At 40.9% G+C, this 12,384-nt stretch overlaps 1 protein-coding gene across 1 annotated transcript in view; it reads left to right on the top strand.

Annotated features, from left to right (window-relative positions):
- Nucleotides 1–4,115, top strand: part of adamts6 (ADAM metallopeptidase with thrombospondin type 1 motif, 6) — a 66,341-nt gene extending 62,226 nt beyond the window's left edge. Inside the window, exon 25 of the mRNA XM_046067356.1 lies at nt 1,001–4,115. Coding sequence (XP_045923312.1) covers nt 1,001–1,110 — 110 coding nt within the window. The 3' untranslated portion in view covers nt 1,111–4,115. The remainder of the gene's footprint in view (nt 1–1,000) is intronic.
- The last annotated feature ends 8,269 nt before the right edge of the window (nt 4,116–12,384 follow it).

Raw genomic sequence — 12,384 nt, forward strand, 5'->3', positions numbered from 1 at the left:
TGTTGTGCCAGTGGATTGTGCTGCAGGAGACCTCAAGCAAACACTGTCATTACTGCAGCTACAGCAGCTTGACAACATCCTGCAAAGGATCCCTGCCAGGGACTTCCGGTGACACCCTTTGTTTTTAACAGGAAACTGAAGTCTCGCTCATGGACAAATATCGCTTTGGAATCTTGTGAGGGCCGAGTCAGGGACATGTTTGCTGGGTTGGAGTAACGTTTGGAAAAAAGTCTTGCTAGCAGCTCCTCTACACAGACAACAAACTCCCACTGGGGTTTCCTGCAACAGCTCGCCTCTCTTGAGGTTTAAGACTGAGAACTGTCCTTGAGCAAGACTTTTTTTTCTTTTTAAAAACAAAAGGTGTCACCTGGTGTAACATTCTGAGCCTGTCGGTGGCAAAAAAAAGCACAATTGCCCCGATGGAAATTGCACTGCAGCTGGTTCGCGGCTGCCGGTTGAGGCCATCTCCTTCATGGATTCAAAGCTTTTTGAATTAAATTGTCCTTTAATAACAAATAATAATGAGTTATTGTCCGTACTAGTTTTAAATTTGGATTATATTCTATAAAAGGTTTTAAAAAGTCTTACATTTAACTTGTTAAACCCTGCACAAAACCCGAATGTAACTCGAATTTAAAATTTTGTACAAATGAGCACATACATGTGCACACATTTATAGCTACCATCCTTGTCGAAATTGCAACTTGGGAAACGGATTAAAAACAAGCACATTATTTTTCCATCCAGATCATCTGAAGAGTGTTTGATGGTTCTGGAAAAACTTTCAGAACAGCGGTAAGAGTTGTTACGTGACTTTCTGGGCTTATCGGCAGACAATCGGATGCTTAGCGCTGTGACTCACTGGGGAAAAATATGAGAGGCACAAACTGGGGCTGGCAGCAGGTCACCTCTTAAAAGGAGTCATACTCATGAACACAAAAACATAAAAAAGTTATTTAGAAAATGTATTAAGATTCTTCCCTCTTCTTTCTCTCTCCAGAATGCAAAGATGTAAACAAAGTGGCCTACTGCCCGCTGGTACTGAAGTTCAAGTTCTGCAGCCGTGCGTACTTCAGACAGATGTGCTGCAAGACCTGCCAGGGGCACTGACCCAGGGAGCGCGAGAACCAGATGTAGTGAGAGACATAGAGAGAAAGGCAAGAAAGATGGAAGATGATGCGCACTGAAAGGGAGAGAAGAGGAAAACAGGGCGGACGGAAAAAGGAACCCAACCTCTGGACCAGGGGAAGACAGAGAGGGAATAAGGGGGGAGAGAAGTAAGGATTTCCCTGTTTATGACATCTGATCCTCCTGCCCTCCATCGTTGTGGAATCCAAACCACTGCTCAGCCCAAAACGCTGACACAAACTTTTTAATTTTGTTTAATTTTCACTTCTGTGAAGTGGAACTCGGAAGATTATTTGTTGGTGATGTTATTTTTATTATAATAATAATTATTAATATCATTGTTAGTCTTCCTTCATGTTTGTTGTTTTATGAATCCAAAGTGCTGGACACATCGCTCACAGAGGATGTACCCCGGAGATGGACAGACGGAGGGGAGGACTCCTCGCTAGAAGTGGGGAGTTGAAAGTGTCGGACTCTTGTCTTTGGGATGACTGTGATGGTGCCATTGCCAGGCAGTCTTTTGGCTTCGGTGCACTTTTTTGTGTAAATACTTTGCCAATTTAACGCTCAAATACGACAGAGAAACCCCATCAGTGTACTGTATATTTATTGTACAATTCCAACCGGAGCTGAGATATTGTCCTCTGATCATGTTTGTGTCAGATAGTAGCCTACTGTCATGGAAGGGAATGTAATGTGATTGAATTCATATTCAACGTCTCTGTGCTGGAATGAAAATATTACATACTGTAACATACGTTAAACCCTTATATACTGTAAGGAATTGTATATTATATATGATGTTAATCCAGGACCAGAAAATCCCACGTGGTTATAGGAGGATTTTTAAAATCACCTTTTCTTTCCCCAGATGGGTGCCTTTGTTCCTAACACTCAAATAAAAGTTGACGCAGTCATTAGTTCAGAGTAGTATGAAGACATTGTCAGACTGTGCCTGGGCCACATGAAACACAATGACCAACGTGGCCTTTACTAAACATCCCACTGAGGAGCTTTCAGTTCACTTTTGAAGGATTCATTTTGAAGGAGCATATTCTATGAAGCAGCTTGTTCATTGGAATCACAGTGCAGTCACTAGTTCCTACTCTTTCAAGCTGGATGATTATTTAATCAAAATGTCAGTTAGCTGTCATCATTTATTTTTCTGCAGCACGCGAAGACTGTTGTGGTTTCAGTGCTGGTAAGAGTTAAAGGGATAGTTCGACATTTTCCCCTTTTTGCTTTCTTTTCGAGAGTTAGATGGGAAGATTGATACAGCTTAGCATAAAGACTGTAAACATAAACATAAGGGAAACAGCTAGGCTGGCACTGTCCAAATGTAAAAACATCCACCTATCAGTATCTTTAAAGGTCACTAAAAACTAGAGGTGGAAATTAATTAATCACACATTATTTAGTTTAGGTCACTAAGCGCTATGATTTAGGTACAAAACTAGGCCCATACCAGCACTGTGGAAAGGTTAATAGCTCATCAGCCAACTATTAGTGACAGATATCACTCAGCGCCATTCATGGTGGCTTGGTACGGCCAAGAAACAGTCCGGCGCATGCCCGCCACGTGAAATATTTTACACTTTGTTTTCGTAAACGCACAAGTTTTATGTGAGCTTTAGAGTTTTCCCTGTTTCCAGTCTCTCTGCAAAGCTAAGTGTCTCCTAGCTGTTTCATATTTAGCGTACAGACATGAGAGTGGTATGGATCTTCTCATCCGATTCTCAGCAAGAAAATGAATGTGTATTTCCCAAATTGTCTAACTATTCCTTTAAATAAGGGGCCAGTGATGAACACATTGCATTTATTATGGAATATGTTGGTAGACCACGTATCCAGGCTTCAGACACCCTCCAAAGAAAGGTTACCCCCTTGTCCTTCTTCCCTTTCCTCTCATCATCTTTGTCCCTCAGTGAAAATAAAAAACAGCCAACTCAATGGTGCTTTTCCCCTCTTTTATTTTGTTTTTTTATTTCCTTGGAGTACTGTGTTTACCTCTTCTTTTCCTCCTGCTCTGCTCCGAGGGTTACGTCCTTCCCAGGCTTCTGGTGCTATCAAGTGGGTGCTTCCATTCAACCCTCCAGTGTGCTTAAAAAAAGTGAGGCTGGATCCAAACAGTATGAAATAATATCCTTGTCAATATCTCTGTTGGTAAATGCTGGTCATGTTTTTGTTTTGTTTGTATCTGTTTATACCTCACACTGGGAATTTTCTTTTGTTAACCATGTATTGTTGTTTGTGCTACCAACAAAATGGACGCTCGCCCAGCTGTAACTGATCCCTTTACCCAGACGACACTTCTGCTGGTGTAGGGGTTGTGAAAGGGAACAACGTGTCAACGTCTCCATCACACACTATTGTGGAGCTACAGTAGGAATCTGAGACATTTGAGAGACACTGTAGGAGTGTGCAAGAATCTCATCGAAGCTGTTAACAACTAATTTCTAATTTTGCTGCTGCTACTTTTTTGTAGCCACCTTCAGTATGACAGTATCGAGCAGATTTTGTTGGTTACCAAACCTTAAATGAGGCATTTGGGAAAGGATAGTGGATGTTGAGAAGCATTTGATATCCATTCAATTCAAACTGCTTGGACTAACTCATCTACTGGCTGTGGGATATGGAGCCTCCAGAAAAAGAGAAGTGAAATCAATCAAACTGGTACTCATTGCTGTGAACTTGGATGTTTGAATGTCACATTGCTTATACCTGTACCTAAAGTGCAAGAGAAATGAAAAGCATCATGTGATTATTTGCTTATATTTTATATTCAGTATTAATGTTGGTACACTGTTACTAATTTTTTTTTTCTCCAAATGTAAATTATATGCTAATTTATTGCGTTGTTTCACTTGTACATTTATTTCACTGCATGCAAACTGAAATTTAGCATAGTGAAAAAAATGCAGTGATACATCCCTTCACCAGCCCTTTTTTTAAAAAGTAGATACAATAAAAAGAGCAGCTTTTAATGAGACTGTGTTAGTGGATTCATTTTTTCCACCGCTTGTCAAAACACATCAAAACATGCCTGTGCAACATTTCTAGTCATGTACACAGTGATCCATGTGAGAGGATAAAGCTCAACCTACACTGAGGATCAAATGAGAAGTGCTGGTGCCAGGGTGGATGCTCGTTCTCACAGTCTTTAAGAGATATACACTCTTGTCCTTTCACTCAACTCTTGGAAAGCACCCACAGCATGAGAAGAGCTAATGGCATCACACCAGGATACCCGTTACCACCACTGAAGAAATCCATTCATTCGCTGCTTCAGTTTAGGGTGACCGACTCAGAGAAGGAGGGCAACGTTTGTAAAAGCTTTTGTCCTTATCTTCCTAACTCTGACACGCCAGCTGCATCATCAGCCGAGATTCAAACATAATAAACGTCAGCTATTCTGAGTGAGTGGCCACACTCACAGCATCCTGAACTGTCCCAGCTCTGTTGCCACAGCTTTGGTATGGCACTCTCCTTCCTCTCATCCTGGCCTCAAGTGTCTGGATTCACTCTTTGGGAGCTGTGAGGTTTTCACTCTCCTTGGTAATTAATTCCAAATAAACAGTATCTAGCCCACTTGGCTGGGAAACCCTGCCGTTTCCTTCTAATCCGCAGTGTCCAATTACAGAGGGAGACAGATGGCCTGTTTGGTCTAATGTAACCAGTTTAGAATACCTGTACGTCTGGCCCAGCTTCTGTCTCCCGCGCTGGCCCTTCTGCACAGGTCTGTGATTACATTAGTCCTAACCTGCAAAGCTGAGGGCGACAAGGAGAGAAAAAAAGGCAGGTGATGGAGTTCAGGCCCGAGAGATTCCGTATCAGCAGATGACCTGACAGCCCTGAGCTGGTAACTTCACACCAAACATTTGCACACAATTATGTGCACACATACGTCGACGATACCTCATTGTAGATTAAACATACAAACAGAAGGTTTTTCTTGAGAAATATAAGCCATTTACTGGATAGTGAGCAGGTACACATGGCCAGGAGGCCTTCAGATGATGAGGCAATGAAAGTTCAAGACAACACGTTGTCACATGGATTTATTGGAATCTATCTTTGAACTGCCAGCACTGTCAGTCCTAAAGCTGAGGCACATCATCAGTGGCACAGCAGAATTAATCTGCATGTGTTTGCCAACTATTTGGTTCTAGAAACTTGGTAACATAGTGACTACACTTCCAGGGCTAGTTGGTGAACTGCTGTAGCTGGCGAGCTAACCAAAGCTGACCTCAACACGAAATGATTGATTTACTTCACCTTCATGAGTGAATCCACTAACTACGGTGACTTCAATTTATTCCAAAGGAATGTCACAATTTTAAATGCTGGTGTGACCAGGTCTTTAGACCTCGCTTAACAGTAACATACTGCCAGCATGACTGTTTACAACAAAATGGAGACTACAGAAAAGTACAGTTTAACTATCTTATTCCAGTATCTTAACTTTCTTATTATAATAAATGACAAGATGATTTCCCAGTACGTTGGGTTGCTGAGCCGTGGAGCTCACGGGCTGCTTATAATAAGAGGTGTGGAGTTATATGGAACAGATTTTTCCTCTTCTCCAGGATTCTTTACTTCAAATGGAAACTACTGACAGGGAAATAAGCTATTGCTGCTGCTTATCAGCAATTAAAAATGCCTCACAAGCTACATGACAACAAATATGTGCAAGATATGCATATGAGGATGCATAAAAAACATTAACAAATCTTCAGTATCCTACACTCCGTCAAACTTTTTGTAGCCACACTGTTGGGTGGTTATGATCTTCCTCCCCTTGGAGGTTCAAAGACCTGTGGCATTAGTAATGGCTGGGGTCCTGAAGACATATAATAGGTCTAAACCTAAAGACAAAGGCTGTTTGTGCATTTATTCTCCAACTGGAAGGTGTGAGGATTAGCATAGCAACGAACTACACAGCTCTCTCTAAGGGTTTATCGTTCTTAATCAAAGTTGCTGTGGTACCGCGGTGTCGTCGATGAGTGCTTGAAGCGTTTCGAACACTCTTACATTTGAACACAACAAGTGCAGCAGGACTAACAGCTCCAGATGGTGTGACTGGAGACAGTGCATGCACGGACCCGACAGGCAGGAATGCTGGCTTGGGATGGGAAGGTCACGGCTCTGGCACCTGCTATCTGCTGGGCTCTGTCCTGTTAAGCCCTGCTGCTCTTTCCCACAGCTGAGGCCCAGATTGAACTGCCATGGACAAGATCAAAGCCCTGAAGGGCACTTGCTGCACGGGAGAGGGCAACAGCCACCCCACCATACAGTTTATACCAAGAGGATGTGTTTTTTTTCCTTCACACCTTCAAAGATGTGAAGAGAAATGCTTCAGCTGTGCACCACGGCTTCTTTCAAAGCTGTTTTCTTTCTGTGTCTAGACCGCTGCAGTTTCCTTATCAGCTGTGAACCAAACACACTAACATGCATACGAATGCCATGCTCACATTAATACTATTTTGTGTATTTCAAGAGGACAGTGTTCCTTAGCGGGCTCTCTAAGTGCCCGGTCACATCACATCAAAAAGTGGCATAAAAATAAAGGCATGCAATTAATTTGTGTGTTCTTGCCTGTGACGTAGTCGCTACTTGCTTATTATGTCCCACAACAGACAAAAGATAAGTCAGCAAAGTGTTTTGTGAGGGCATGACTCTTGAATTTCAGTTAATTAAGTTGTCGTATTTCTGAACAAGTGCCTACAGATATCCAGAACAAGACTTAAGGTCTTGACCAAAGTACTGACCTGATCCTCAGGCAAAGTCAGAAACATTTTAACCGGTTCAGACAGGATCCCACTCAAGACAATGGCCTTCAAAGAAACCACCCAAGGGCACATGACAATTTTCTGCTGTGTAGGGATACTGTAAGTGATGAATGAAGGTTTTGTCCTTTCACAGAGAAATTTCCAGATTTTACTGCTTTAACTTCTGCAGAAACATCCTGCTGTGTTGATTACAGTGGGTTTTTTTTTATCAAGACCATTGTTTCTGGCAATTTCATTACAAGTTGAACAACTTCAATGACTTTTATGAAACTGAAAAAGTGCTAAACATTCCCATCTTGCTCTCCTAAAAGATGAATTTAAATCCTCAAGTTACACCAGTGAATATAAACTGCTGCACATCTGCAGTGGCTGTATTACAAACTTAATCCTTTCATAATGCACTCTCTGACCTTCCACAGTGTTTGTGATTCAACAAGTTGTTCAGAGTTCAAAATGCAAATGAGTTTTCAGCAAACTGTAGACTTTTGTGAGTCATTTTTTCTGCTGTTGTCCAGTCCACAGTAGTATCTGAGGTATACAACATTTAAGCCTCAGGTAAAGAAGATCAAAGGGATTCATAGCCAGGAAACAAGTGGCTAGCTATCCATCATTGTGCACCAAAAAACAAACTTGTTTGTTTGCAGGCTTTGCTCCATAATGTTCACCGAAATTAGTTTTTATCTTCAGTCACTTCTTCTGTTTTGAGTTTATGAAGTTCTCCATCTTGTTACCTTCTTAAAATACGTTTCTGACATTTGTTTATGGAGCATCACTTTGTGACCAGTAGAAGTCCTCCAAATACTCAACAGATTAGAAGCCTTCTATAAACCTACAAATATTTTTGATACTAAAGTTTAATCAAATGACAATGTGCAATGTGACAGGGTCACTCCTAATACTGAAATCATAAAGAATAAACACCCAACTCCGCAGATCAAACTTTTCAGCATCTTCTAGCTCATTGTATTGGTTTCAATATCACATTTACTGCCGTCTCCCAAAGGAGGATATTTCCAGCAAAAATAAAATCCCTCTGATAAACCCAGTGTACAGTACTTGCCCTGGAACCAAACGTGAAACTTAAAGCAAAGCTAAAAAGAGAGGGCATATTGGAAACACAACTCCAGATGAATGAATTTCTCTGCCTCTGCTGGATGTGTAAATAAGCAACTATTTGCTAACACATCAGCCATAACAACTTCATAAGCTGGTGACATGTGGTGGTTATGTTTTTCTGCCCCCTAGTTGCCAAAAATCTAATAACACAGCTTTAACAAAACTGTATATTAATGGCCTATCTGTATTTTCACGTAAAAATAAAGAGTTATGGAGAATTCTCAAAGAGACATGTAAAACTTGTGTGTCAATGTGACTTTATAAACAGAGTGGTATTATCTATGTTTTGTCTCTACAAACTCTTGTGTAGCTGTGGCCGTGCTATTTTAATATCTTAAAGACAAGGACAACTCTTGATTGATGAATCTCTAGTCAATTGCTTGCATCAGATCGTTTTGTCTTTACAGCTACTTTTCATTGTAATAAGAGCGTGGACAGACTGCAAGACTATAAAATAGGATGACTTACTCCATCATAAAACATTTTGTTATCTCAGGACATAATTACAGTTACAAGCTACTAAAACAACAGATCGTAAAGTGGGTTCACGTTAAAGCGGACCATCAAGTCAAACCTTCAATATGCCTACACTGGATGTCCTCTGTATGTCCGTGTATTAGATAAAGATTCACCTTTTCCTAGTCGAGAGTGAAGGACACGTGGGCTATGAAACGGAGACAGAAGCAGCATTACAATGTAACTGAACAGAGTAATAAGCATGAGCCTCCTAGCTTTCTGTACTGTGACTACAGCCCTATTATAATTTGTCCTCATTAGCTTCCTGTCATTTATTAGTTGTAGGCAGTCGAAGCGGACGAGGCTAAATCACGACATAATTCATTCTTGATGGATTTCACAATGTAGGAGAGGGACGATGTCCTTAAGTATGCTGTTCAAGAGCACTCTCTACCCAAATGATGACACACACACACACACACACACACACACACACACACACACACACATTATTATTCAGTCTCATCTACAACCAAGCAAAGGCTCTTGGCTTTCCTCCATTGGGCTAAGTGATTGGCTATTGATTCTTTATACACTTAATCCATTTATATGCCGACTTTCCTGCTGACAGAGGACAGTTAGGAACAAAGTTGCATCCCTTAAAGGTGACCCAGCTACCTGGTGAACCACAACACATACAGAACCTAAAGAGTTAAGATACTTGAAACTCCCACTCATTGGATTGCGTCTGACAATTAAAACCTTATTCTATGTAAAATCAAACCTATAATGAACAACACTAAAAACTACGAGATTAGCTATGGGGGGTTACTAATTAGCACATTTAGTTTTGCAGGTATTTGACTATAAAGCAAAGTATTGGGCAAATGAATACCTAATGATAAACGCAGAGTCCCAATTAGATGCCTTTTCCTTTGACTGGCCTGGTGTGGCTACACATTTTGACAGATAAAGGCATGTCTCAATTAGAAGCCTGGTCTGTTTTTTATAAAAGTTCTTTGGATGTATAAAACATCATAAAGCCCGCTGGGTTGCCCTCTTGAACTGCTTAGATCATGGACATGCTACACATTGTTAGATTCTCCACAATCCAATTTGTTTAGTTAATTTTACGAAAACACTGAGCACCAAATTATTAAAGGAGATCTATTATACTGCATTTCCAGTCCTATATTGTAGTTCTGTCTCTCCTGTATGGCAGCTTTGCATGATTCAAAGTTCAAAAAAATTATTTTCTATCTTTAGGGCCCCCGCTCCAAAGCCCACTGTCTTCTGATTGGCCATTCTCTACTGTGTTTATCAGGTTGCCACAGGGATAGGGCTGCATGTTCCTTTGTGGGCGTGGCCAGCATGCTCTGCCTGGAGCAAATGACCATATATGGAAATCCGGCTCGCAATGACATCATACCGAGCCGTTAGTAGAAAAAACAGTTGAAAACAGAGCGTTCAGAACAGGGGGATATCTGAGGATTAGGCTCACAGGGATTTCTTTTAAATACTTTGACCTCATTATTTGAAGCTTTGGCCATGTTTATAATGAACATTTGACATTGTAACATTATAGAAATGCCGAAAATATGAAAAAGCATAATAGGTCCCCTATAATCGTTCAGATTTTCCGGGATGGTAAAGGAACTAAAGGCTTGTCCCATATAGAAGCCTGTCCTGAATACAGGCAGGGTGAGTTCAGTGATTTAAGCAAATAAAAGACTAGGCTATATTGAAGTGTTATGGTGTTACTTCACTACTACGATGACTGGATGCCATTAGCGTCCACATTCAAGCCAAAGCATACTGTGGCCCTTACTGTTATTAATATTGTACTTACCTCTTTCTCCTATAATCTCTCACAATATAAAATAAAATCACCCAGACCTAAAATGGAAATATTTGATTAAGTCCAACTAGGAGGTTAGATAACAACTGCCTTCTATGTAACTCAATGCTAAATGTTCTTTCAGTCTGAGGTAAAGTATTTCTGAGGTTTGCCTTTTTGAGTTTAACCTTGGTCTTAGCTGTAGTCCTGAGCTTAATTTATTGTTTACACTAGTTTCCTTCTGTGTGTTCAGTTTCTGAGAAATAGTATTCATTCTAGATCAGTCCTGTGGTATTGGAAGTTTCACGGGCAGGCCTTGCTTGGACCTCGCGTTTGGCAAGATGTAGAGGAATGAATATGTTATTGTTAATGTCCCAACATGCGGGCAGGTTCTCTGCATCACACAGCACTGCCTCCGCTGGCATCTGATTCTGGCTCCTGACATGCACCTCTGCACTGACATGTCATTTTCAAGGTGTGTCCGAGTAGCCTTAACTATGATCGACAAACATAAGAGTAACAAAAGAGCACAGCAGCACTGCCAGACAAAGACCGCTTTGTATTACGTTATCATGTTACTATGTTCTAACAAGTGTGCATGATAATTTTAGTCTTTTGTAGATGGTGAAAAAAGAGAAGGCGTGTTGTAACGGGGGAAGAGAAAGATAGAATCAAACAATCTTACAAAGTAGCTGTGAAATATGATCAATGGCATACTTATTTAGGAGAGCCTTTTTAGTTGATTGTACTTTACAACTTTTTAAACTGTATTTTAATTACTTAAGTGTTTTCTTTCTTTTATTGAGTTTCTTGTTATGTTTGTATGTGTATTTTATTGTCTTTTTTTATTTTACAGACTGAGTGAAAAAAAAACACAGCCAGTTTGGAGACATACAAAGAGCTACAGTGGTCACTCAAATTAGGTCCACATTCCCAGTTACTTTGTAATGCCAATGCTGTATTCATACTATTAACCTCTCAATTGTTGTGACAAAGATAAAAAAAAATCTGTGATCACCTTCCAGAGTTATAGAGATATAACCCACTGTTCAGTTCTTTTGCTGATAACCTTCAAACTCATGGATCTGTTAATCGGACTGGAATTTGTGAATCCTATTTCATGTCTCACAACTCAGTGCAACTCCTTGCAGCCACTAAATGATGGGGGACCAAATCGATCGTCCTCATTCTGTCCAAAAATGCATTAAAGTACATTTAAAGTTAATATGAGGCTTCAACAGTCTGATATCAGCTTCAGCTTAATCATCAATGCATTTGGGTTTTTTACTCCATCACTTACATCCAAATTGTCCAGTACAGACAGGAGGAACAATTAACTAAGAACTCTCTCTCTCTCATGTACATACGGGCATGCGAGTGTTGTTTTAAGCTAGACTTTTCCCAAACCTATCCTTTAATTCTAAAGCAGAGTAGACAGTGAGGACACCTGCAGCAGAGACAAATGAACTCTGTCCTTGGACGTCTGTCAGTGGCCACGAAAACCTCTCTGTCCAAACCATCTTCCCTTTGATCTCGCAAGCTCATCAATATCCCTCCCATGAAAGCACACTAACTTACCCAGCTCTCTTCTTCTGCACACTCTGTCCATCACACCCCGGGGAATTAGCCGTGGAGGGAGGACTCACGGCCACAGTTCAGGGGTCAGGCATATGGGCCATCTCTGCTACTCACACACATGCCCATCCCACAGGAAAAACAGCGACCACTTAAACCTGTAGTGTGCAAAGGTAGAGCAAAATGCAAATATACGTGCTTTTGTTGAAACCTCAAGTTTGTCCTCACAACAAGAGAAACTATGGAAGGAAAGAGGAGAGAAGAAGTGTTAGTGAAATTTCTAAGAGATGAGAAGGATTATCTGGTTATATTTAGCTACATTTAGCCCTTGCCCACAAGGGCAGAGGGAGATGGTGGTTGTAGAATAGCGTGATAATGCTATTACCATTCCATCTCATCCCTGGAAGTCATGTGATCAGCATCAAAGAGAGGTATTTCCTGCTCCGAGCTGGGCACAGTGACACACGGGGGGGGGGGGGGGCA

The sequence above is a fragment of the Micropterus dolomieu genome, linkage group LG13 (genome assembly GCF_021292245.1).
Source record: "Micropterus dolomieu isolate WLL.071019.BEF.003 ecotype Adirondacks linkage group LG13, ASM2129224v1, whole genome shotgun sequence".
NCBI classification, from domain to species: Eukaryota; Metazoa; Chordata; class Actinopteri; order Centrarchiformes; family Centrarchidae; genus Micropterus; species Micropterus dolomieu.